The sequence below is a fragment of the Rhinocladiella mackenziei genome (assembly GCF_000835555.1).
Source record: "Rhinocladiella mackenziei CBS 650.93 unplaced genomic scaffold supercont1.2, whole genome shotgun sequence".
NCBI classification, from domain to species: Eukaryota; Fungi; Ascomycota; class Eurotiomycetes; order Chaetothyriales; family Herpotrichiellaceae; genus Rhinocladiella; species Rhinocladiella mackenziei.
In genome coordinates, this window is record NW_013550603.1 from 1,055,213 (window position 1) to 1,080,236 (window position 25,024).

Sequence of the window (25,024 nt, forward strand, 5' to 3'; positions counted from 1 at the left end):
GACGTGATGGATTGTACATAAATATCGAGGCCAGCGCCTTCGAATGGAAAACATCGTGAAATTAGCGATTCTATCCCTTCCGCGGTGTTTTCATTGCTTCCATTTCCGAGCTGCCGTACTTTCGTTTCGATGAATGCAATGCGATCTCTTCGGATTGCCGTTGATTGTGCGTCTGGCGTAGAGTGATGACTTGTTCCAAGATCGCTTTTTCTCCCATCATCACCCTGACAGCCATCGAGTATTGATGGGGATCGCAGCCAGGTAGGACAATGGCACCTGCTGACTTGGGATGCAACACCTTCAAAATCTCCCGATCTGATCCGTGAGTGGTGCAGTGTTCGCACCACCTTATCTGTTACGGTGCAGATTCTTCAATTGTCACAGCTTCTCGAGGTCTTTGGATCCTTTTCGCGGGAATTTTATGCGCGTACAGGGCCCTCGAAATCATATGCACAATGGGCGGGATGGCATCTCTGAGACCTTTCGAGTCTTTCATGGATCGATGCAAAGCATACCATCCTCGTGCACGTCAAACTCGTGAAGTTATCGCGCACATTTCAGCGATGAATTGGTGGGAGTCTCGTGCGTCTTGCCGGCCTTAAATGGGAGCGGTCCGGAGAGATCACTCTTCACTATCACTGGCAATGTCATAAGCATATGCCATGATTAGGATAGCAGCCAGACGCGCGAGTCCCGTCACTTCGATTGTTCGCGTCCACTTCCCTGTTACCGCCACGGCGAACGGTGTCGGATGTTATAGCACCACCGGAATGTTTGTGTTGTCCCAGAACTCTTGCACCGGCTTCGTGTCCAATCTTACTAATCTGTGGATTGACTTGCAACTCTTCAAACTCCTTCCGGTGCCAGAACATGATGCTGTCCAATGCGAAGGGCGAGACCCAGAAATAGCTTTTGCCAGGGGAAGCTTCTTTATGAGGATATTCGTAAATGGCTGCAACGATCAAAGGCGGATATACCACGACCCCGTGAGACAATTGTAAACTGTTGGTGGAAGCGTTGGAGTGGTGGTGGTGAGCACTAGGAATCGAGGAACGGCGAAATAGTTCTCATCTTCGGCAATATCCCCTTGGGCAACTATAAAGCATTAACAGGCTGTCTCAGTCGAGGTAAGTATAGCCTTCTAGCTACTCTACCAACATACTCGCTCCTCAGATCCCACGAGCCTCTTTCAAGCACTGAAGTGAGCTTTCGCCGGATCGAGACTCGAACAAACAACCATTCTGTGGTTCGCTGATATTGCCGGTGAGGGCTTGGACGGGCGAGTTATGAGCGAATGTCGGAGGAGGTCCATGAATACATGAGGAAACAGTGGCGGTGATATCTACAGAACGGTGGATGGTGGGATGGAGGAAGTCCAACGCCAAGGGTCGGCAGACAAGAGTCCGGGTGACGCTCACGTGAACAGGGACATGCCAGAAGTCCACCCAGCCACCTTTGGCCAACTGGGGCCCATTGACCACAGGCACCCATATGGGCTAAAAATTCTGACAGCGCACTCCATCTCTTCCTCTCTTTACATTGTTCAAATATTCCTGCGATGCGATATAATGCAACCTATTGCCATTCATTCATTCAATCTGTCTGGTTGACAGCCAAAGGAAATGAACCATCTCCTGTTCGAGCCAATATCGGTCTCAGTGGCCCCCCCCCCCCCCCGGGGCAGATGGCGGTCCTACCAAGTGCCGCCTGCAGGTGATGATTTGACAGGTGCCATCTGGCCGTCAAATTGTCCAATGTGCACCGGGTCAATGCTCGATCAAACTTTCGCGCCTACAAGCTGATTCCCTGCCACTTGACACTACTGTCGCTTCCCTGTCTTGTCTCGACCCTTCTCCAATGCCCTCGATGGGCCTATTATGCCTAATATGCTTAGTCTTTGACTTTGATCCTTGGCATATGTCTCTTTGCTCCCAGTCCCGTCCAATCCCTCCCCCCTTCTTCCCAGCATTTAGCTGGTTGCAGTTACATACCTTCTTCCTGTATTCATCAATGCTGCTGTGGGTAGCATCTTCGCTCTTTTGGGCTGTCGAACATGCTTCCCAGCATACTTTTTGTCTGCACTCTTTAGTATATATCCTCCCGATCAAACCACACTCGCTTTCTTGCATCTCCGCGCGTCGAAACACACCCACCTGCATGAGAGCAAAGGACGAGACCGGACGGAACGAGCTTCTCTTGAAATGTTTTCGATGAGACGAATGCGCTTCTGCCTCCTCACCCTCCCTTATTTCCTTGTTGCGCTCCTCGATCCTGTTTCATGCCAAAATATCGTTCCGACCACTTCGTCGAGCACATTTCCCGCCTGCGCAGTCGGTTGCAGCGTCCTGTTGCAAGCTCAGACTCAATGTGAGCCTCCGAGTGTTCCAGCCACAAACCAAATCACATACGAGAATTGTTTTTGTCAAAATAGTTTGTTAGGCGCTCTCTACTCCTCACCCGACGCCATATGCGTTGCGGAATGCCCTGTCGGATCCGATCGCACCCTCTTGCAAACATGGTTCATCGGGTTTTGTCAATCCGTGGCTCAGGGTATCGACCCGTTGTTGACCACAACGTCAACCACGACGCCCATGTCGACAACAGTGGTGACCGTAACCAGTTATTCAACTCCGGTCCCTGAGCCTACGAACCCGGGTACAGGTGCTGTCTCTGCTACACCGGCACCGGCTTCCAATCAATCTTGGTATGCTGAAAGAGCTTATGATCTGGCATGTCGATACTGATGTGGAACGGCAGGATTGAAGGTCATTGGCGATGGATTCTTATGGTGTGCATTCTAGCAGTGGGATTTGCACTTCTCACCGGGCTCGCTATCTGGCTCAAGCGCAGACATCGCAGGAAGGTTGAAAAACAAAGAGCTGCTGTCTCTGGCTTCCCCACTGCGACAGAAAAAAAAGATGGAGCTCGTTCCGCCACCCCGGATCTTTGGGGCCCCCATCAGGTAAGTAGAATGTTATTGGGGCGCAGCTTCATTCTAACTCGGGGCCAAAGCACATGCATCATACCAGAGGCTGGGAGTATAATCAAGATCCCGCCATCATGGGAAGTGGTGCTCTTGTTGTGACTAGCGACAGACGTGGTTCTCGGAGATCGAAGAAGGCCTCATCTTCTCAACGGAAGCATCGTTATCGCAACGAAATGGCAGAATTGGACGCCAGACGCGCTCCCTCCAGATACCAGTCGTCAAAAGGCAAATCCAGGGCTCCTGACGAAGCAGTTCGGCTCGACCCTGAAATGGGTCCTGCGGATAGATGTCGTAGCAGAAGCCAAACAAGAAGAGATCCGGAAAGAGATCTGGAAAGGAATAGCCAATCTGAGCACCAAAGGCGGCTTCGCGAGGTTAGAGGAAGTCGTCGAAAGAAGAATATGGACCAGAGTTGAGAATAGTGGAGCCACCACCCTTTCCTTCAACAGCTTCGGTTCGCGTGGCCGGTGATAGACATCTGCCCGCCATCAATCCGATTGGCCCAGTATTATTATCTACGAAGCATGAATGATGATGTTATGCCTTATGGGCTCGTGTTGAAAGCATGTGGTAAGTCAAATCATTCTTTCAAGTCTATCATCTCATAAAATATCGATCAGCAAGGCAAGATACACTCTGTCGCTGTATGAGCTTTGTGGTCATTCTGCCTTTACCCGTGCCAGCCCTAATGCGTCCCAGGTCATCGCTAACGTGCCCCTTCTCGATGAAAGCTTACGCTTTGAGTCCGACGATTTCCCCCCAAGAAGTCTCTCGACGAACACGAGGTCCACTTCGAGATGTTGTCGCAAGTCAAGTTCATCCGTCTCGAATCAGATCTATAAACAATCTCATGATTCCGGAATACGGCCGGTGTCGCCAGAATTCATCCTATTTGGTCTGATAGTTTGAATTTTGGAGAAAGAACTCGATCACGATTTCGGCAGCCAGATTTGAGTCGTCATCCTTATTTGCCAACTTCAAGTATCCTTCAGTCACCTCCTTTGACCATTCAGTTGCTCCGATCCATTTGATACACGCGCCATTGATGAAACGGTCGAACTCAGGGTGCCCTTGATACGTCAGAACGCGGCCCGGCCAATACATCCCCTGTGTCTTGCAGAGAATACTTGTGCCCACCTCGACGCATTCTCGAGGCAATTCACTTTTGGACACAACGACGACATGATCTTGATGCGAAAGTTGCAGATCCATTTTCGGAGAATTTGTTGGGGAAGTGAACTGTCTTGGAAAACAGGCGGCAAATTTGGGCGATATATCAATTTGCTGGACCCCCAGTTCCCATCCCGTCGGGTTCTTTTCTACCCGTATGCCATGAGTGAAGAATAGCGACTGGTTAATGATCTGATGGCCGAAGCAGGTCCCGAAAATCTTGACGGATGGATGGTTTTGGAATGCATCTGAATAACTGTCAACAAAGCGCCAAAAAAACACGACGTATTCTGTTGAACGATAAAACTGCACATGGGTCTGCACAACAATGGTGTCCCGTACCTTGCAAGTTTTTGCTGAGCTTCTTTACCCACGGTATGTCCTCATAGGCCCCAGCTGTCGAGCCCGTGACAACAAGAGCATCAACCTCGTCGAGTCTCGCTGGAAATTCGCCTACCGTACAGTCGTATGGTGTTGTCCTAATCACAATACCCCGAGAAGCAGCATATTCTGGATGACGCCTGATACTTTGGGCCCCGCGCTCGAAAAAATCTTGGAAGATCTTGTCAAAGGGGCCCCGGATATCTGAGATGTCATCAACGAGGTTTTCGCAGATGAGAACGGCGATATTAATCGTGTGCGATGGTAAATGCATTTTTGTATCTAAGAATTCCAGAATTCTATCTCGGCAGAAGCGAAACGTCAGAAAAGGGAGTCCTGCTTCTTTGATAAGAGGTCTGAGAAGGTTGTGATCCCATAATGTCCAAAGCTTCGATTTTGTCTGGAGTGACCAATCAGCTTCGCCAAACTCACCTGCCATAAACGGCAATGGAGATTCATCTCCTGCTTGGACTGAGGCGAGTCAATTCCTTGTGAATCCTTGCCTGTCATATACATTATATTGGGGCTCATAATTGCTCAAGAAATACTAGACAGGAGGACTCAAATCCAACCCTGTGACATCAAACCTGGGGGAATCCGCCATTGAATACGGACCCACGAGATCAAGATCCAATCTCCCTTTTTCTCATCTTCAATATCGACTTAGCAAAAAGAGTCTCTTCCTCCCAAGAGTCCAACCAGGTATTCCCCCGTGGGCAAAACAATCGTCGACCCTCCCTCCTCTCCTGAGCACCTCATCTTTCTCTCTCCTGTCATCATGCCTCTCACTGCTCCAGATCCACTCAGGTACTTCGTTCGTTCGCGCATGCGGCGTCGCGCGACCATGAACGTCCTGCCCTCACAGCCGATAGTCTGCATTAAAGGGGTCCAGACCTCTGTTGCGTGAGCTGTAGGCGTGAGGGACAAGTTGACGTCCTGCCCATACAAGCATTGGCCGAGAAGGGCATCCAGTTCTCCCAGCACAGAGCACCTCACCTAAACGGTACGCTAATTAATATTCATTGTGGCAGACTCATCTCGTCATACCAGGCTACTTGTTCAGAAGGATGGAGTGAGAAGAGGTCCAACTTACCTGCCATCATCAACCCGGTCACCCTTCCCAGGGCAGTAGGCATAACGTTGCGTCGTATCCCAAAAACACCTACCCTCGGACATACGTACACCAGAGCACTGTAGAGCGTTCCTCTCGCTTTCTGGAGGAGTCCTATGACGAGAAATACACTCGTCTCGTTCGCTATGCTCTCAAGATGCTCTCTCGTCCCACCGGTGAATGGCGTAGATACTACTCGTATCCTCTTGCCATGCATGATCCGATGGACGTCTTGAATGTGCACGCTCGTGGAAACTCGCCGATGAAGAACTCCGGAAAAAGGTTGAGGTCCACACCTTGAATCACGGCTTGTCAGACTCTTGCCTCGAGAATGGCAAGGACGGTCCCTGGGTGGGAGACTGTCTCGAACTTGCGCAGCACCGAGTTTTCAGACGTTTTGAACATCTTGTATGTCTGGGAGAAGACTAGGTCATGAGATGCCCAGAGGAGAAAGAGTCAGATAGTAGTGTCAAATGTTGATTTGCGGAGAAGAGTGATGGTATCTGGCTATTAAATGTTCGATAGAGTTTGAGACCAGGTTTCCTCTTCGTTGTGGTGTGGAGATCAAGTAATATAGCTGATGTTATCTTGCCTAAATTGATTTTGTATCGTTCCAACATGTTAGTGTGAGACCTCTATCACAGTTTGCACCTAACTCGATCCGAATTTCTGCCTTGTTACTGTCGCGTGAGAATGTTGCGCCCTGCTCACAGGAAAAAAGAGGACAAGGCTAGGACTTTTGGGGGGGTTCTGGACGTTGCTGGCTCGTATTTGCGAAACGACTCATTTCATTTAACTGTTGAGGACCTGGATATTTGTTCGCCGCCCTAGTTATGATCGTGGGTATTCTCAAGTGGTAGAGGCAAAACGTTCGAGGGCTGAAAGTCCTCTGTATATCTTATAAAATGGTCGGCCCAACTATGCCACGCTTGGGTGCCAACATTGGCTTAGCCCTACAAGACAGCTATGCCCCGTTGATTGTTCTTCGTTGCCTTCAGAGCTTGGACAATAGCCCGACGATTGCTCTGGGAGGTGGTATAGTTGCTGACCTGTCCCTAGAGCAGAGCGCGGTAATACATTGGATTTGCCATCATGGGAGTAATTCTGGGCCCCAGCTCTTGGACCAGTTTTGGGGGTCTGCTGAATCATTTTCTGGGTTGGTGATCAATTTTCTGGTTCTTGGTCATCTTCTGCGCAATATTCGCCATGTGATGGTCACCGTTTCCTTCCCAGAAACTTGCCGAGGACTCGTTGGTAACGGATCAGTGCCGACTAACAAATGAACTCGATCCGTTTGGCTGATCGTGCATCAAAAGCTATGGCCAAAGGAGAAGACCCAGAGCGGACTATCAAACTGTCCAGAGAGGTCGTCGACACCCCAATCCGTTCGTCACTGTTCGCATAGCTCTGGAAAAGGAATGTGAGATAATCCTTACGTATGGGCCACTGACATACGGAGGGTAGATGGCAGTTTTGAGCACGTTGACCTCACGACGCGAGAACAGATGCGAGTTCAACAGTATTCAGGTTGGGCTCTGCTACCTACCTTTAGGAGTAGACACACTCACATCTCGATGGACAATTGGTTTCCTGTTGGACTGGAACCTCAAGAGAGTGGCTCAGCATCAGGGGTGGCCCATGATCAAGAATCGGCAGCAAGATATCCGAAACTTCAATATCGAAGCTGCCCGCTCGACGATATCAATCCCGTTGCTGTACGTGGCATGTTTATGTACCATTACTTATGGATGGATCATGGAGTACAGATCCAGCTTTTGCTGGTCCTTTGGCCCCGTTGTTCTTCAACGGTCATACGATCGCTGGTGCTTTCATGTGTCGTTGAATACCACTAATTGTCCGTGTTGACAGGCAGAGCCTGACGACTGCCACAGCTGTGAGCAACCTATTCCCGTGCTTGACAGGTACCAGTGCAACCGCCGCGGTCGCTCTTGGTTGATCGAATCGGAATTGGCTGGAGGACAACGGCAATCGCATTTTAATGGGTTCTCTTCAGTCCATGTATATGGGCTGTCTTCAGATGGGCTTCAAATGGAGAGAGAATCTTCGAAAGAAGGGGGAAAAGGGGGGAGAGCAGTGTGAATGAGGATTTGTTGGTGCGTGTACTCCGCCGTACCATCCATTATACGGCGAGACGGTAGAAGGCCTCTCGCATTCCACATCTTCAGAATCTAATCGACCATGCTCCATACTTATGGCCTCTGGGACCATGTTCGTGAAGAAGGCTTTAACTTCTGTCTCAGTCCTTGCGCGTCAAGGCTTGATGGCAAGGTAGTTGTATCCACGATACATGAAAGAACGTCCCAACCAGCACTACCACCACCTCATTCGCTACACACGCAGCCATGTCGCTTCCCAAGCCGAACTGCTCTTTTGTCATCCCCAGCATCCATGACGCCCTGGAGCTCGATTGCCGAATCTACTACCCAAGAAGAACTGAGCAAAGTTTCCCGCTCTTTGGAAAATCATTCGCCATATTTGCCCACCCCTATGCACCTCTGGGGGGCTCATACGACGATCCTGTCGTAGCACTTTGTGGCAGTGTTCTGCTTCAGCATGGTTGCTTTCTAGTTACCTTCAACTTCAGGTAGACTTGCCGTCAATTTCTCTTATTGTGACTGACGAGTCTCAGAGGTGCCGCTGGTTCTCTTGGTCGAACCTCTTGGTCTGGGAAGCCCGAGCTGGGGGATTATGTTTCCGTCTATGGATTTCTCCTGTGTTACATTGACGCTGTCTGCCGACCTGTCGTCCAGAAGGGACAGGGGGCCCCTATCTTAATTCTTGGAGGTTACTCCTATGGCTCAATGATAACATCATACCTCCCATCGATCGACATCGTTGCCGACTTGTTTAAGTCGCCAGCGCCAGGTTCGGCGGAAAGCGAAATTAGACTCCGTGCCGAAGACTTATCTCGGGATAGCCGAGCCTACTTGGATATGCATTCGGCTGGTGTGGCATTGACGCTACCGCGTACGCGAAGCGGTCCTGAGAATGACGAGCTAAAACTCAGTCGCGGTGTAACTGTCGGAGGATACGAGTCAGATGCGGCTAGCCGACGAGTGAGTCGGGAGTCATCAAGAAGGAGCATTGACGGAGACAAATTCAGACAAAGCATTGACAGAGTTCGTCGCAAGCTCAGTTCCCGAGTAATCAACCCCTTCGAGTCAGAAGCACAGCCTCCTCCTGGCGCGACAACATTCCCGATACTACCACAGCTCGCCTATCTCCTCGTATCACCACTATTACCGCCGATCGCGGGGTTCATCACAATGTTCTCGAAGTTGAGATTCATCCGGAAAGACCGCGAGATTGCTCCACCTCCGGGGAAAGAGTTCCATGATCTCACTATTCACCCTTGCTATTGTCTATACGGCGGTAAAGATATCTTTACCTCAGATCGCAAACTGCAACGATGGGCAGAAGATCTAAGTTCACGGCCTGGTTCCCAATTTGTTGCAGTCAGAGCGGATACAGGACATTTTTGGCAGGAAGCCGAGGCCATTGTTCGACTTCGCCAGGGCCTTGCAGATTGGCTCAAGCTGCTAACATCAAAACCCGGAGATTTCGAGACGAAAGTCTCCGCTGATGCCGGTGCCAGGTGGTCAATACATGGATCGACCAAACCGGGAAGCCTCAACCCACCTGAATGAATCCTAAACCTTACTTTAGTGACGCTTGGAGGGTGATGTGATGATGAAACAAACCCGGACAAAAGTCCCAAACAACCTATTTACATGGTGCCGTCCAAAAATCGAACGTCTGACAAGGACACTGGCCTCGGCATCACGAATACTTGCAGGGATGAACGAAATTATTCTTGTCAGACCATTCCAGGGAGAACAGCATCTCGGTTGAATTCGATCTTGCAGGAAGAAAAGTCAACGCAGCTCAGATCGTGGGGAGAAATTCTTGGCGAGAAGTGCTTGGGAAATCTTCTCCCCTGTGGTCTTGGGAAGATGGAAGTCATAGATAGTCTTGCATGTGAAGGGGGTGGTCAGTGTGCGTACGCAGGGGTGCGCCAATACAGAAAGTCCCGGTCAGCTCTCATTCGATATCGGCAGACATCACGCGCCAGGTCAAAAGACCAAAGACACCCTCATCGAAGATGGAGAAAAGAAAGGGAAATTTGGAGCGGCTCGGCTGCTCACATTTCAACTGGCCAAATGACCCGCCAGCATTTAAGCTGAACAAAAAGTCTAAGAGTTCAGGCCCAAAGGAGAAATGTCAGTCCTGTAAATTTCCCCGGAAGTCGAGGGAAGTCAAAAATGATACTCCATGCAATATTTTTTGTTGAATCCAACACAGCTCTATGGACCAGATCCGCGTCGACGATGGCGACGTCGACATTCGATGTTCGATGTTCGATGTTCGATGTCATCACGAATTCGCCCCACACTCATATTTCTTTCGCCGGTTCTGTTTTCCACTTGCGCGGTCCCCTAATCCGGTGACATCCTCATGCAGTCCATCATCTGCCGCGATTGTTTGGCGTAGATTCGTTCTTTTTGCTTATTTGGTCGCCCACAATCCATCGTCCCTAAATTATGGTCACGCTCCATAGCGACCCTTTGGACTTGGATGACACAGGCTTTTCATAGCACAACTGATCCGTCCACGTCGACACGCCGCTCCAGATCTCTTGTTCCCACTCCCTGCGAAGACACGTTCCTGCGGTCAAATGGCCACATACGTACCATCGCCATGGCAATCCTCATGTCTCTTTTCCCTCCACACACTCAACTCTTCTGGTCATGCGTGGGCATCTACGCCGATGTCATCAAGCTTTGTTCTCCAAGCAAACGACTGCAACGACTCGCTGAAGAGTTAGCCAAATTCAGCAGAAGACCTCCCGAGACTGCCGTTGAGTCCTTGACGAGATGCATGAACGAAGCCACCTCGCTCGCCCAGTACGAGAAGTGCACTATTGCCTTGGACAAGCTGCAAGGACATGAGGCATGGAAAGAGGAGAAAGAGTCGATTGAACCTGGTTACAATCCGGACACCATCCAAACTCAGGTTGACATGCTTCACAAGGCGGTGGCCGCCTCGGACCTGAGTGCGATGCGGCACCTCCTGAGAACGGGCCTCAGTCGCGATCTCGGAGGCATGAATATGTTACGCTTATACAAACATTCTTGGTTCGGCACCAAATTTCTGATAGACGAGTACATCAACACTGTTTTAGACACGATCGACGCCTTTGCCGACACAACCATCCGTTTGAATGCCCATACGACCGAGGTTCGAGCATGCCAGCAATCGTTAGAAGACGCTCTTAAATATTTTGGACGATCGGCACTAACGTTATCTGGTGGAGCGCTGCTCGGTATGAAGCATATTGGCGTAGTCAAGACTTTGTGGGAAGCCGAGTTACTCCCCGAGATCATTTCAGGAGCATCAGCGGGAAGCATAGTCGCCGGCATAGTTGGAAGTTCGACCGACGAGAACATGGTTGAGGTCCTCGAGCATTTCCCGTTTTCCGACTTGGCTGTCTTCGACCCTCCTGGGACTGATCGACTTGGATGGCTCGTTCAGCGAGTTCGGACATTCCTTTATACTGGCGCGTTTTTCGACATGGAGAATCTGAAAAGGGTAATGAAAACATGGCTGGGGGACATCACTTTCCGGGAAGCACACTACAAGACCGGTCGAGTCCTCAACATATGTGTCTCTAGCGCCGGAAGTGCGGAGCCACGACTTTTGAACTATGTGACCGCTCCAGACGTTTTCGTTTGGTCTGCCATCTGCGCTTCATGTGCCGTCCCTAGTGTCTTCTCACCGGTCAACATTTATGAGAAAGATCCCATCACGAGGGCCGAAATACTGTGGATGCAGAGTGCCCAGCAAACATTTGTGGACGGTTCTCTTGACCATGACATTCCCATGAGAAAATTATCTGAAATGTTCAATGTCAACTTCTTCATTGTATCTCAGGTCAACCCACACGTTCGGGCTTTCCTAGAACCGGAGGAGAAATTCCGAGGACGACAGCCCAAGACCCCTGTTCCACGGCGGAATCCTCTCCAGGTGGCCAAGGGCGTCCTCAGGCGCGAAATTATCCACCGAGCCCAACAACTTGCAGATCTCGGCTTTCCACAAAGATGGTACCGATGGGCTTCGGTATTCAATCAACAGTATACGGGTGATATCAACATTTTTCCTGAGATCAGATCCAGCGAATATCTCCACATGATGACGAACCCAACTCCGGAGTTCATGCTCGAAGCTACTGTGGCTGGAGAACGAGCAACGTGGCCTAGGATGTGTCGAATCAAGAACTGCGTCGCCATCGAACTCGCTTTGATACAGGCTATACATATTCTGCGAGACAGGGTAAACTTTGGCCCGGAGGCCAGAGCCGCTCGCGAGCCTAGGCGGTCCAGCAGCAGAGGTCGTTCAAGCCGAGGCCGTTCAGCTCGCCCAGAATTTCTGAGAAGACGAAGCCTCAGCATCGAATCTCCTGTCGGAGGGCAAAATGGTCTGACCGTGCCAAACTCACTCAGGGTCCGCCGCAATGTCAGTCTAGGAAATATCTCTCTGAAACCCACCATGTCCTTCTCCCTCACTCCCCGAACCACGCCTTATTTGTCACCTCAAGTTGGAGTCGATCATGACCTGATGGGTGATGCCTTGTTAATGACAGCTACAAAGGATTCGGAATAGAAAGTCGTCGGGACTGGCACCCATACAAGAGGAAAACCACTCCCAACCAATCTTCCCCCCCTCTTTTTTGGGGGGGTTGGGGGGGCCTTCACGTGACCGTGCATACGTGGCGGCCACCGATGTACGTTTTCTCAAATTCGAAACGATACCACTGATGTACATTAAGAGAAGTGTAGAAAATAGTAAATGAATAAAAATCTTTTTAACAGTCTAGTACGGAAAGTGATGTGCGTAACATGCAGTGGGTGGCCTTTCGGGGAAAGTGCGGAGAGATGGCACTGGTGTCGCGCCGCAGCCCTGGCTTTCTCCTGCAGAACCGTGTCTGTGTGATGTCGACCTTCAACGAGACCACGATGGACGACTAGTCGGCCCTTCGGAGCACTTTGTTGATGGCAAAATCAAAGCGCTGTTACACAACTTCACGCCATATGGTGCTTTTGATCCGACTGTGGCAGCCATGGACCTGAAATCGATGCTCAACGACTCTTCCTCCCAACGCCAACCACCGCGACTTCACACGCCACAAACCTCCTATGACCAGGCAGCGGTACACACCCCCTCCTATGAGTCGCATTTCGAGCGGCCGCCATCATATCAACCACCTCTACCTTCCTCCGAATATAGGTCTTCTGCCAATGGCTCGTATTTTGCCGTACAGTCACCAAACCAGCAGAACTCTGGCGCCGGGTCCGCTCCCGGCGTAACAGGTCAGTCGATGTTTGCGCAGAGTCCAGGACCACAGGGACAGATACACACTCTGCGCGAAGGCATTCCACCTTCGCATCCGTATCAATCGCCCTTTGCTCCTTCTCCGTCGCCTTCGGGTCCTCCACCACCGACGCCAGGTTCTACCCAACCCTACCCGACACCCTCGACAGCAATAACGTATTGTCATCCTGGCGCACACCCTGCTTTCAGTACCCAGTCACCCAGAGATGAGGCGATACCTCCGAATGGCAATGCGCAGCCACATTCCCGCACTTTGTCGCCCCAAGCTCAATTCCACCCACCCCCGGCGACTCCTTTAGGTCCTCCAGCCTCGTATCCTCGCCCATCCCCGCACCCACATAGGCCAATATCTCAGGGTCAAGAGAGCTATAGGCGGTCGTCTGTGGGTTCCGTTGGTTCTACTCAGAGCAGGGAATACAGCCATCCGGCATACACGCAGGCAGATCATTCTCGGAGCGGGAGCGTACAAAGAACCTATTCGGGAGAAGTTCGTGAAAGAGAGCGGAGCATAGAAAGTGTCAGTCCGAAGACAATCCCCAAACCACCTCCTCAACGTCGGACGAGCATCGGAAGGTACCAGGAGTTGCAGGCGGAAGTATATACTGCAGCCCAACCTTCATTGGGGTCACATGCAAACGCGCAGCCTCAGGGAACACCAGACAGAGTTGTTGACGTTCAGCAACACTTCGACACCACTCCCAAATCTTCCACAACATCGGTGGAACCCAAACCAGCCGCTCAATACCAGACATCCCGGCCGAGTCCCAGTACGGGAACGGTCAATAACATGACACCTCAATCCACGCCCTCTTCTCTCCCGGCTCAGCCAAGTCCTCCGGCGACGGTACAACCGGCATTAAAGCGAAGTGCGAGCAACATGTCTGGTGGTGCGACAACGTCGTTACCTCCGAAGAGACCGAGACGCGATGAAGTCCCAACATTTGCGCAAAGTGCTCGAACAAAGCCCTTGAGGTTTATCAAGGCACCGCCAGTTGTCGCACCGGCAACGAGCGAAACTCAGGTCAAAAGGGATGACTCAGGCTCACAATTTCCAAATGGTCAGGCTCAAGCCCAAGGCGAACCTCGCTGGGAACCCTCGATCACGAATGTGGTGCCATACGAGGATCTTACGAGACGCGTTTGTGACTGGATCTTCTCAGTGATTGGTATGGCTGCTCCGCCCGGGGGGGGAGCGATGTTTGAAATTGAAGCCAAAATCGGTGCTATATTTGACGAACAATCCGGCTATCGATTGAGTCTGCCGGTGGAAACTGAGACGATCTTCAATCGTGAGAAGTATCGAGGAAGAACAAGTTTCAAGAGTTCTATGGACATGGTACGTCGTGGACTTCTGGGATGTCTCAATGGGGCTCATTGCTAATGTTTACGGTTAGGCCCAACACAAATTATTGAATACTTTTCTGAACGGTTTAGTTCAGGAGTCGATGCGTGAAGCTCAGATCTCAGATCGTTCGGTTATTGGCTATGATCATCCGCACGAATACGATGAGTTCTACGAGCTGACTGAAGAGGGAAAGAGAAATCTACCTCCATCCATCATGACCTGGCTCAATCCCCGCCATAAACCTCGCATACGAAGAACAATTGATGAAGGCACTGGGCAAGTCAAGGCACAGATCATCAAGTCGCGGATGGCCGATCTCGAGGTGTACAATCCTGGATCAGATTTCGACTTCAGAATATCCATTTCGATCGAAAGTCCTTGGGACGGAGAGCCGCATTGGCTTACAGAGATGACAGATGGGGGTCGTGATAGGAAGAAGGATCGTATGAGCTACAGGCACATGGCTTACCAGATTGATCTCACTCAGGTGAGCTACCCACATGCGCTAGAGAAAGAGCATGAATTGGAGGTCGAGATCAGCACGGAGCAGATTCGGATTGAACTTGCGAACCTCCAGGCTCAACGACCCAGTCGATACGAAGACCTTGTCAAAGGCTTCCTTGATAATGTGAGGATACTGTGTCGGAAAGGAACAGTCGGCAAGACAAGATGAAAATGAAGAGGAGACCAGATTATACGGCAAAGGTGTTGTAATGTTATCGCTGGCGATTTGAAGTTGAGGCTTGATGCGATGGAAACTTTTCCGGGAGGAATGAGCTATTCTCTTCTTTGATACCCTTGTAATATTAAATGTTGAGACGAGGGGCTGGTCAATCAAGGTGATTTTCTGTTTGCAAGCAAAAACTACCCAGGGACCTCGGCGCTGAGTGTTGATTCTGGATGGCTCTTGGTACCTGGCATTGCCAAGCCTCTCTGCGGACAAGGCACCAGAGGCTGATGTGTACGCCGCCGCTGGGAAGATGCGTCGGTGCAGACTTTTTGTTGCACTGACGCATTCGTTGCATCGCCTTGCAGCCGTCGCCGTCCTCCATCCATCACTTCGCAGACACGTCAATTGGTATCCTGCGCGAACTCTTTTCATCCCCTGCTCTGCTTCACCATCGTCGGCAGTCCTTTTTTCTCTTTGCCTCAACTTTCTTCCTGTACACTAGACTTTGTTCTCTCGGATCGGTTTCACTCCTTCCCATCCCTAATCCCCCCGTCCCGGTGTGCCCTTTTGACCCATTCCCGCGCGGACAAAGATTAACCGATCTCGGTCATCGAAGGAATTCCTCTCTGCCTACGCTTGTGCAACAGTACACCACAGCCATGGTTGGTCTGGTGTCAGCAGCTGGCCTCGTCGGTTTCTTGTCCGAACCAGACCCCGAGCTCAGAAGCTTCGCGTTGAAGCAACTGGACAGCCAGGTGGATTTGTTATGGACGGAAATCGCCAGCTCTGTCGGGGCGATGTAAGTATCTCCCCAACCTTGCCTTCCAAAAAGAAGGACGCTGATATCAAATTTCAGAGAGGCTCTTTACGAAGATGATTCCTTCCCGGAGCGCGAACTCGCCGCCATCGTCGCATCCAAAGTGTATTACCACCTACAGGAGTATAATGAGAGCATGGCTTTTGCTCTAGGAGCCGGAAAGCGTTTCAGACTTGATCATGCAGGGGAATTTGAAGATACCATCATCTCGAAATGCGTAGATACCTTCATCGCCCTATCCGCCAGTCGAGACCCTACCTTGGCCGCTGCCACGGCATCAGCACAACCCCAGCTAGATACAGCCTTCGGGCAAGGAGGAGATGGTGCCGCCAGCATGTCCGCGAGCTTAACGTCCCCAGTCACGCCATTCTCTCAGTCTGTCCTACCGTCCAAGTCCCTCCTCTCGAGGCAAAATACGGCAACGTTCGATCCAACTCAAGCCGGGGCCGAACTAGCACAAGTGGGCTCTCCCGAGGCTATCATTCAACAGCGTGGTCTCCAGAAAGCTTTAACTCGCGTTGTCGAATCCCTCTTCGAGAAATGTTTCCAAGAAAAGAGATATCGTCAAGTGGTGGGCATTGCGCTCGAAGCGCGAAACTTGGATATCCTGCGACGGGTGATCAAACGAGCTGCCGAAGACGAACGAAAAGATAATGGCGAGGCCACGAAGAAGGGAGAAGAATTGATGGACTACGTTCTCGATATTTGCATGAGCGTCGTGCAAGAGCGAGGTTTGAGAAACGAAATTCTTAAACTCATTCTGGAATTGCTCAATGATATCCCGTCTCCCGATTACTTCGCCATTGCCAAATGCGTGGTATATCTTGATCAGCACTCTATGGCTTCCAACATTCTGCGGCAATTGGTTGAGAAGGGAGATGCTCGCTCCTTGGCTGTCGCCTATCAAATTTCCTTTGATTTGTACGACAATAGCACTCAAGAATTCCTTCGAAAAGTTCGAGAAGAACTGGCTGAGATGTTACCGCAAGAAGACGCCAAGAGCGAAGCAAATACCCAGGATACCGATAACATGGAAAAAGACACACCAGGCAAAGCACAGGATCCGCTTCAACAGGAATTGCAGGATTCTGCTGGAGCGCCAGCACCGTCCGAGGACGTCAAACTGTCCAAGTCGAAACAATGGGAGGCAATAAAGTCGATTCGGGAAATTCTGGATGGTCTCACCTCAATACATTTAAATATCGAATTCCTTCACAAGTCCAATCGCGTCGATTTGTCGATATTGAACAAGGTCAAAGACAGCCTGGAAGCCCGATATTCGATCTACCACACAGCCGTCACTCTCTGCGCGGGTTTCATGCACGCCAAAACTGCCAACGACACATTCTTCCGGAATAATTTGGAGTGGTTAGGCAAGGCGGTCAACTGGTCCAAATTTACCGCCACCGCCGTTTTTGGTGTCATCCATCAGGGCAATATCAACCAAGTGCAAAGACTTTTGAATCCATATCTGCCAAAACCTTCTGGTGTCGGCGGTTCACATGACTCCCCGTACAGCCAAGGCGGTTCACTCTATGCCTACGGATTGCTCTGTGCCAATCACAAGGGCCAGGCAGTCGACTTCATCCGAGAGAAGTTCAAGGAAGCCACCGAGGAAGTCGTTCAGCATGGCGGTGCTCTCGGGCTCGGCGTGGCGGGCATGGCTTCTGGTGACGAGTCTGTCTTCGAGGATTTGAGAAACGTTCTTTGGGCGGATTCTGCCATCAACGGCGAGGCCGTCGGTTTAGCTATGGGTCTTGTCATGCTTGGATCGGGTAATACCAAAGTTCTGTCAGATATGATTCAACATGCCCATGACACTCAGCATGAGAAGATTGTTCGAGGACTTGCAGTTGGTATGGCTTTGATCATGTATGGCCGTCAAGAGGGCGCCGATGAACTCATCCAAGGACTTCTCAACGACACCGACCCGACAATGCGATATGGGGGCATTCTGACAATCGCCATGGCGTATGTCGGCACCGGTAGCAACAAGGCTGTGCGGAAGCTCCTCCATGTCGCCGTCAGTGATGTCAGCGATGATGTTCGACGAATCGCCGTTCTGAGCTTGGGCTTCATCCTCTTCCGCAAATACAACAGCGTACCTAGAATGGTGGAACTCCTCGCCGAATCTTACAATCCACATGTCAGATACGGTGCGGCCATGGCTCTGGGTATCTCATGCGCTGGAACCGGTCTTGCCGAAGCAATTGATCTGTTAGAACCCATGCTCAAGGATCCCACAGACTTTGTGCGTCAAGGAGCGCTGATCGCCCTCGCAATGGTGCTGGTGCAACAAAATGAAGCAATGAATCCCAAAGTCGGCACGATCCGCAAGACAATGCTGAAGATTATTGCTGATCGACACGAAGATGCAATGTGCAAGTTTGGTTGTGCCATTGCCATGGGTATTCTTGACGCTGGCGGTCGAAACTGCACCATCAGCCTGCAGACCCAGACGGGCAATCTGAACATGCTCGGCATTGTCGGTGCCGTCGTCTTCACTCAATACTGGTACTGGTTCCCTCTCGCTCATTTCTTGTCGCTGTCATTGACACCTACGGCTGTCATCGGTGTCGACCAAAAATTGGAGGTTCCTGTATTCAAATTCCACTGCAATACTCGTCCAAGTCTGTTCGATTATCCCCCGGAACAGCAAGCCAAAGCAGACGAAGCTCCTGAGAAAGTTAAAACAGCTGTTTTAAGCACCACGGCCCAAGCAAAGAGACGAGCTGCGCGCAAAGAGAAACAACAAAGACGCGATAGTATGGATGTTGACACGGTTACTCAAGTCACCCCAAAGATCGAAAAGGGAGACAAGATGGATACTGACGAGACAACCATCAAAGATGATGACAGCAAAGATGCCAAGAAGAAAGATGAAGGAGAGAGGAAAGAAGGCGAGGCTCCCGAGGCCAAGAAAAAGGCTGAGAAAGAAAAAGTCGGATACGATATCAGCAACATGTCAAGAGTTCTTCCAGCGCAATTAAAATATCTGACATTCCCGGATCAGCGATATCAGCCAGTCAAGAGACCAACTGGTGGCGTCATGGTCGTGCTTGATACGGAACCCGACAAGGAGCGTGAAATCATTCCTCTGCTCGTCAGCAAGGTCGAAACTCCGGCTCCCGCTACTGGCAACGTCCTGGGCGCCGGCGCGCAGCAAACACCGCAGACGCCCGCAAGACAGATTCCTGGACCAGATGTCGTGACAGGAACAGGCGCCGGGGCGGCAGCGGCAGCTGGGGTGTTGACAGCGATCGACGAGGATGAAGAGGGAGCAGAGGAAGCTCCCGTGCCAAATGAATTCGAGTACGAGACTGATGCCGAGGGAGAGAAGGACGAGTAATTTATCGGCTTCGGAAGAAGTCCTTGCAGAAAGTGGATGAAGCAAGACTACTCGAACGAGCCTGGGACCGTTTGGAAACTTGCCATTTCTCTTCGTCTGACTCCAACAAAAGTCTCGGAGATCAAACTTGGGAAGGATGACTCTGTCCTGCTTTGTATTACATATCTATCGAAACTTCATTATCAGTTTCACTTTGTGTTCAACGCAAAACCGGATCGTAGACAGATAGTTTGAATTCATTGCTTTCAGCAATTTTGCAAAAGGAGAGGGGAAAGGTTCTACTATGAACCATTTCTCTACTCTTGCGCCCTCTATATGGTTCGTTTGAGAATCTTTCATAAGCACGTGAAATGTTTTGAGGACGTCAGGGTTGTAGTCCTCCTCGTCACAATGTTAGAATTGACTCAAGTAAAGAATGTAAGAATCAAGTTTGTAGATTCATAGAGAAGAGGTATCTGGGAATTGAATTTTGCAGTGTTTGGTTATTTTGTACATTTATAGATTACATGCTTCGGTCAGAGCCCGTATCCATCCATGGGCACAAAGTAGGAATGTGCTGACATTCGTATTAGTGTCTGGTAGCATAAGATAGATAGCTGAGTATGCTTTGGTGAAACGAGGTGTAGATGCAAGTGTAGGATATAGCTTCATGAATTCCCGCTCTCTGCTGTGCAGCCGTGGTCGTTCAGTGTTGTTATACACCAAACCTGGGCCGACCTTGATTTGGTTTGTTTTGACTGGTCCCTTCCCTGTCCTTGCTCTCCCAACACACCTTCCATTTTTATCACGCCGGTTGCAATGCAATGTAACGCGCTGCAACATAATGAGGTGAACGCGGTTGCGAACGCCGATAAATCCACCTCCTCCCTTTTCCATATGCCGTCCCAATCACCGCACACGACAAATCAACATTCCTCCCAACTTTCTCTCCACACATTCTCTAGCCTCCAAAATCCCCCTATCGGTACTGACGTACAAACACTCCCCAGTCCTCGTCAACCCCTTGACATACCCACTATTCTTCCCCAGGACCAACTTCCGCAGCCCTGTGACGTCCATCCATATCCTCCTCGTCGGCTTACTGACTAGCGTCATCTTCTCCAGTACGGGCGTGCTTTCCCAGTACTTCAGCCCCAACCATAATCGTCGAGTCGCGATGTTGTGCCGCGTCACGGGCTCGATAGGGGCGCTGGGATCCGACAAGCTTGGGTGTGATAATAATTTGTGTGCGGGAGGTGGTGTTGGTCCGCCACGGACGACAGTTGAGATGAATCCGGAGTTCTGTAGCGCGAGCATTAGATGTAGGTGAAATTTCGTGTCTGGGATCGAGGTGAGGCCGAGGCGGGCGCGAGAGGCATTTTGGAGATGCGAGCAGGTGTTTGCCAGGTGGACGAGGGACATTGTTGTGGATTGTTATGAACCGAGCGGAGGTGAAGGGGAAGTCTGAACCTCCTCCGCTATTGTGAGAGGTGCAGAGATGTCGTTTGCAACAAAGGTTGTTCTGGAGATTGCGGAGGGGAAAAAAGTGACGGTGATAGTAAAGGTAAAGTCGATTCTCCTGGTGTCCCACAGCGGTAAATTCAGTACTGGGAACTTGAGAGGTATTGTGCTCGGCTTCAGACTCCGCTGCTCGCACGCTTGAGATACTCTCTGGTCGCCGCAGCTAATGTCTATGATGGTGATTGTCCGTGTCTCTCCTATTGTGCGGCGGGCATTGATTGTAGGCCGCTGAAAAACCGCAGCAGAATGCCAAGACCGAGCATTAATGAGCCATGATTGGTCACGCTTGACGTGCTTCCTTTCATCAAAAGGGAGACTTTGAGATTCGAGGGACTGCCTCCTCTGTACTAGCTTTCCAAGTCTAACTAATAAGTAGGATCATCCTTTGGGCTTGCTTCGGCATCATTGACAAGGAATTCTTACGCTACGGCACACGATGCCGCAAACACGGTCTGACCTTAAGGTGATCATTCCCTCCGGAGTTCGAATGTCCTCCCAGTTGTCGTGACACCTGCAGTCACTCACCTGCTAGATTTACACGTGCCCACATGCTGACGGTAAAATTCTTGATTCAGCAGTGCCTGCATTAGATCTTTCATGTCGGGAATGTCACCGGGCCACTTCTAAGCGCCAGGGAGGACTCTTTGTCCTGACAAATCATGAATTAGAATGACCCATGTGTGACTGTACTTCCTGCAGGCGTCAGATTTTTGCGTGGCATCTTTCGGAAACGCATAGTATTGACACCAAATAAGAGGTCCCGATCATCCTGGGCTGGTGCCGTGGAACGTTGCTTGAAAAGGTTGTTCAAGAAGCACGAATCGAGAATTCAATGATGTCTCTTCATAACACTGAGGACACACGGCCATGTGATGAACTCCGAATAAGGTTCCCAATTTGCCTTGCTAGACGGTGTCGATGAGTGCATGATCGGAATACTGATCGAGATGAGTCTGTAATTCGCGTCAAATAATGACGTACAGGTCGATCAAGCTGAGCAGGCGGTAAAAGTGGCCATGGACAAACCGAGCAGGACGGACTATCACTTTTTGCGTCAGTAATGGCATTTCTCATTCGACAACGGTTGACAATACGACGTGAGGAGGAGGCCCGAGCCTATTGGAGATGTTGTAAAATGGAGAAGGGGGCAAACTTCCCAGCCTACGGGGAACTTGAGAACAAGGTTCTGGAAAGCATATTTCGGTTGTCAAGAAATCGGAAGCTGAAAAGGCTGTCAATGTGTAGTTCTCGAACCTGATGACTCCAAGGAATCAATGTGTAAACAGAACATACTTTTCATCGTCATCACACAACAATAATGACTCATACTATCCCAGCAGGGACTCTATCAAATCCTCCATATGAAAGCATCAAGCATGTCTCTCACCAGCAAGGTTCGAATGGTAACAAACCAGAAGTCACGGCGGGCTTGTGACATCTTCACCGTCTTCACGAGTCCACAGACATCTCTACAGGTCATGTGGACCTGCTCCACGGTCAAAGCGCTTCGTCTTATGCAAGTGTTCTTAACCAAACCCCAGGAATTATTCGCGATTGGCTCATCTATCGCGCCGATTTCCGAGGCCAGGGTGACGAGCTCGCAGGAGTTCGTGGCTCATGGTTGTAACCGAGAATTGCCCTGTTAAGGTTGTAGCACATGCAATCCCTTGAGCTGTTGAAACGGCGGGTAATGACATTGTTTCCCAACCAAAGGTACACGAATCATATTTTCCATGGGAAGTTTGGAATTCATCACCAATCTGGAGCGGATTTTCCACGAGACCAGAATGCTTCTTCGGCAGGACGACCGGATGATTGGTTCGTGGACATGACCATTTGAGACAAATTGCAATTGCTTCAATGCAAAATGATCGGGCCCGAACCATTGGTATCCAGGGCAATCGCGCGCGCGCTCGTTCGGAACATGACCACGGCAGGCAGAAGATAAAGGAGAGAGGTAGTCGACGTGCTAGTCCAGTCAGTCAATCGACATTCAATCATTCAACAGCGGCCGACTCTGTTGCGGGATGATTTCAGGTGTTGTGTAGTGTAGTGCCGCGCGCTCAAGGACGCAATCCTGTCGTGCCGCATTTGGCCAGTCAGCCTGATGCTCTTCTGAAGCTGCGACGAATCAGAGCAGATGGACGGCAGAAAGCGCCGTGTCATTGTGTCATGGCGAACAACACAACAGAGCAACAGAGACGGCCAGGTGGTCAGCGGCATGCGAGAGCAATAGATAAAATCGACGCTGCCGCACAAAATGCTGGCAGAGGTTGGGGACAATCACCAAAACACACTTTGCCACTTCTCGCCGTGCGATTTATTATTTCTATTCTCTCGTTTGCCGATTGACTTGACTTGCACCTTCTCTTCACCCAGACCGGCCTAACGCGTGTCCGTACACCATACCTGGAACCCCCGTGTACCACCGACAGCGCATCCACGCACTTAGCCGGCATCCGTAGGTGCCATCGACAGACGCTTCGCCTATCCAGGACCAGCTCGGCGGGCCGACCGCAAGGGCGACCAGGCAAAACAGACAAACAAAGCGACGATTTGGGTACAGGCAAGAAGCTGGAAGTTGACAGTGTCGAGCGTCCAGCCTGTCGCCTGCAGCCTTTCTCACAAGTCACAGTTACAGGGAGGATCATCGAATCAGCAACACAGAGAGCGACAGCAAGCGCAGGAGCTGGACAGTTGAACTGGCTCGAGTGTGGACGGCCTACAGCCAATCAACATCCCGCCAAGCCACTCTTTGGGGCGGGCCCCTGCAAGTCCACTTTTTGCCGCCGGCGGCAACAAGCCCAAAAGAGCCCCCAAAGTCAGCCATTTGAGTGCGATTGAGTCTGTTCTCCAGGCTTCCCCTGTTCTCCCGCTGTTATAACGCCCACACCTTGCTTCTACCTACAAGCCATACCCAGTAACTCATACCCCATACCACGTCCTCCATCCTCCTCCACTGGACAACGGCTTTCCTGTCCTCCTCTACCCTCTCTCCCGTCCTCCAACCATTCACCCTTCACCCGGGCCGTTTCAACCCAATCCCCTCAGTCGCCCTCCTCTCCTGAGCGCCTCAATCGTCCAGTCTCATTGCGGCAATCCTTCGCTGGCTGGTCCTGCCCACTTCCTCTCTCCTACGCGCCAAAAAGCCTCCAGTCAGAGCTGTCTTGCTCCTCTCGAACTACGAACGAGCCTACTGCACCTCGCACACGCACCGGTGACTGAGCTGGTCTCCATCCTGGTCACGATTGTCGTGCCAGTGCAAAAAGCTGCTGCTCTGCGCGTGCTGTGCCTTCCCAGAAATAGATCACTCATCTCTCCCACTGCCTGCCCTTCCTACTCCTTGTCTTCACGGAACCATCCTCTCTTCCCTTCGCTGGTGTCCGTCGGGCCTCTTTTCGTCAGCTTCCTACATACCCGTCAGCGTCAATACCACGAGACTTTGAAGATCGACTCTCTCGTCGTCGACGTCAAGATGCCTGCGGTAACCAGACCCGTTCTCCCTCCTCTTCAAACTCCCAAGACCGCCTCGTTCCCCTCCGAAATCGTCGATACTCCCGTTTCAGCAGTAATCAAGCAGGAGAATGCCGTAGCGGGCACCCCCATTACACCTCCAGTGGCCTATACCGAGTTCCTCAAGGCCTTGACTCCGGTCCTGGCAAGTCCTCCTGCGACGGGCGTCCTCCAAAGGTCTATGTCGGATGAATCGACCTGTACAAGATACTCTACGATTTCCAATGCCTCTACATCTTCCAGCTTGTCTTCAAGCCGAAGCGAAAGCCACAAATCTCCCTCCAGCTCCGTCCCGCCCACTCCATATACTCGCAAAACTCCCACGGCTTTGAGGCGACTTCGAATACCTCACTCTCCAGCCTTTTCGCCCACCACATGCGGCCCCTCGCCGCGGACTACCGTGAGCGGGATGAGCACTGGTGGCATCTACTCTCCATTTTCCCCTGCCGACTGGAACATTGACAGTGCCTCTCGTCGTTATTTTGACCCACCGAGAAGCGCTTGTCCTAAGCCGGTCAGTGTTCGATCCGTGGTGAAAAGAACGGTCACGTACAAACGGTCACCTCTTTTGGACCCTGCTCCAAAGGGCAAGAAACGCAAGGTTGATGCCTCCGAAATGCCTCCACCCAGCACGAATGACACTGGTGTCATTTCAGTGACTAATTTCCCTTCCACATTGGTGGACTCTTCCTCGACGATCGCGAGCCCACCTTCTGCATTGGCCACCACTCCTCCAGCAGCAGTCACATCTACCCCCACGCCTGTTGCGTGA

At 51.0% G+C, this 25,024-nt stretch overlaps 7 protein-coding genes across 7 annotated transcripts; 6 read left to right on the top strand and 1 right to left on the bottom strand.

Moving 5' to 3' along the window:
• Window positions 1-2,591: 2,591 nt before the first annotated feature.
• On the top strand, window positions 2,592-3,402 carry Z518_02191 (uncharacterized protein; the record flags this gene model as incomplete). The annotated part of the gene is made up of 3 exons (XM_013419220.1): window positions 2,592-2,704; window positions 2,758-2,962; window positions 3,013-3,402. The coding sequence occupies 3 exons, from the start codon at window positions 2,592-2,594 to the stop codon at window positions 3,400-3,402; spliced, it is 708 nt and encodes a 235-aa protein (XP_013274674.1).
• A 472-nt stretch (window positions 3,403-3,874) lies between these two features.
• Z518_02192 (uncharacterized protein) lies at window positions 3,875-4,811 on the bottom strand (the record flags this gene model as incomplete). Its single annotated transcript, XM_013419221.1, has 2 exons — window positions 3,875-4,404; window positions 4,499-4,811. 2 exons carry the CDS (start codon window positions 4,809-4,811, stop codon window positions 3,875-3,877), a joined length of 843 nt encoding a protein of 280 aa, XP_013274675.1.
• A 3,200-nt stretch (window positions 4,812-8,011) lies between these two features.
• Z518_02193 (uncharacterized protein) lies at window positions 8,012-9,316 on the top strand (the record flags this gene model as incomplete). Its single annotated transcript, XM_013419222.1, has 2 exons — window positions 8,012-8,253; window positions 8,299-9,316. The coding sequence occupies 2 exons, from the start codon at window positions 8,012-8,014 to the stop codon at window positions 9,314-9,316; spliced, it is 1,260 nt and encodes a 419-aa protein (XP_013274676.1).
• A 1,051-nt stretch (window positions 9,317-10,367) lies between these two features.
• Window positions 10,368-12,329, top strand: Z518_02194 (uncharacterized protein; the record flags this gene model as incomplete). Its single annotated transcript, XM_013419223.1, has 1 exon — window positions 10,368-12,329. One exon carries the CDS (start codon window positions 10,368-10,370, stop codon window positions 12,327-12,329), a length of 1,962 nt encoding a protein of 653 aa, XP_013274677.1.
• A 457-nt stretch (window positions 12,330-12,786) lies between these two features.
• Window positions 12,787-15,076, top strand: Z518_02195 (uncharacterized protein; the record flags this gene model as incomplete). The annotated part of the gene is made up of 2 exons (XM_013419224.1): window positions 12,787-14,394; window positions 14,453-15,076. The coding sequence occupies 2 exons, from the start codon at window positions 12,787-12,789 to the stop codon at window positions 15,074-15,076; spliced, it is 2,232 nt and encodes a 743-aa protein (XP_013274678.1).
• Window positions 15,077-15,732: 656 nt separating this feature from the next.
• Window positions 15,733-19,239, top strand: Z518_02196 (uncharacterized protein; the record flags this gene model as incomplete). The annotated part of the gene is made up of 2 exons (XM_013419225.1): window positions 15,733-15,872; window positions 15,930-19,239. The coding sequence occupies 2 exons, from the start codon at window positions 15,733-15,735 to the stop codon at window positions 19,237-19,239; spliced, it is 3,450 nt and encodes a 1,149-aa protein (XP_013274679.1).
• A 4,975-nt stretch (window positions 19,240-24,214) lies between these two features.
• Window positions 24,215-25,024, top strand: Z518_02197 (uncharacterized protein; the record flags this gene model as incomplete). Its single annotated transcript, XM_013419226.1, has 1 exon — window positions 24,215-25,024. The coding sequence occupies one exon, from the start codon at window positions 24,215-24,217 to the stop codon at window positions 25,022-25,024; it is 810 nt and encodes a 269-aa protein (XP_013274680.1).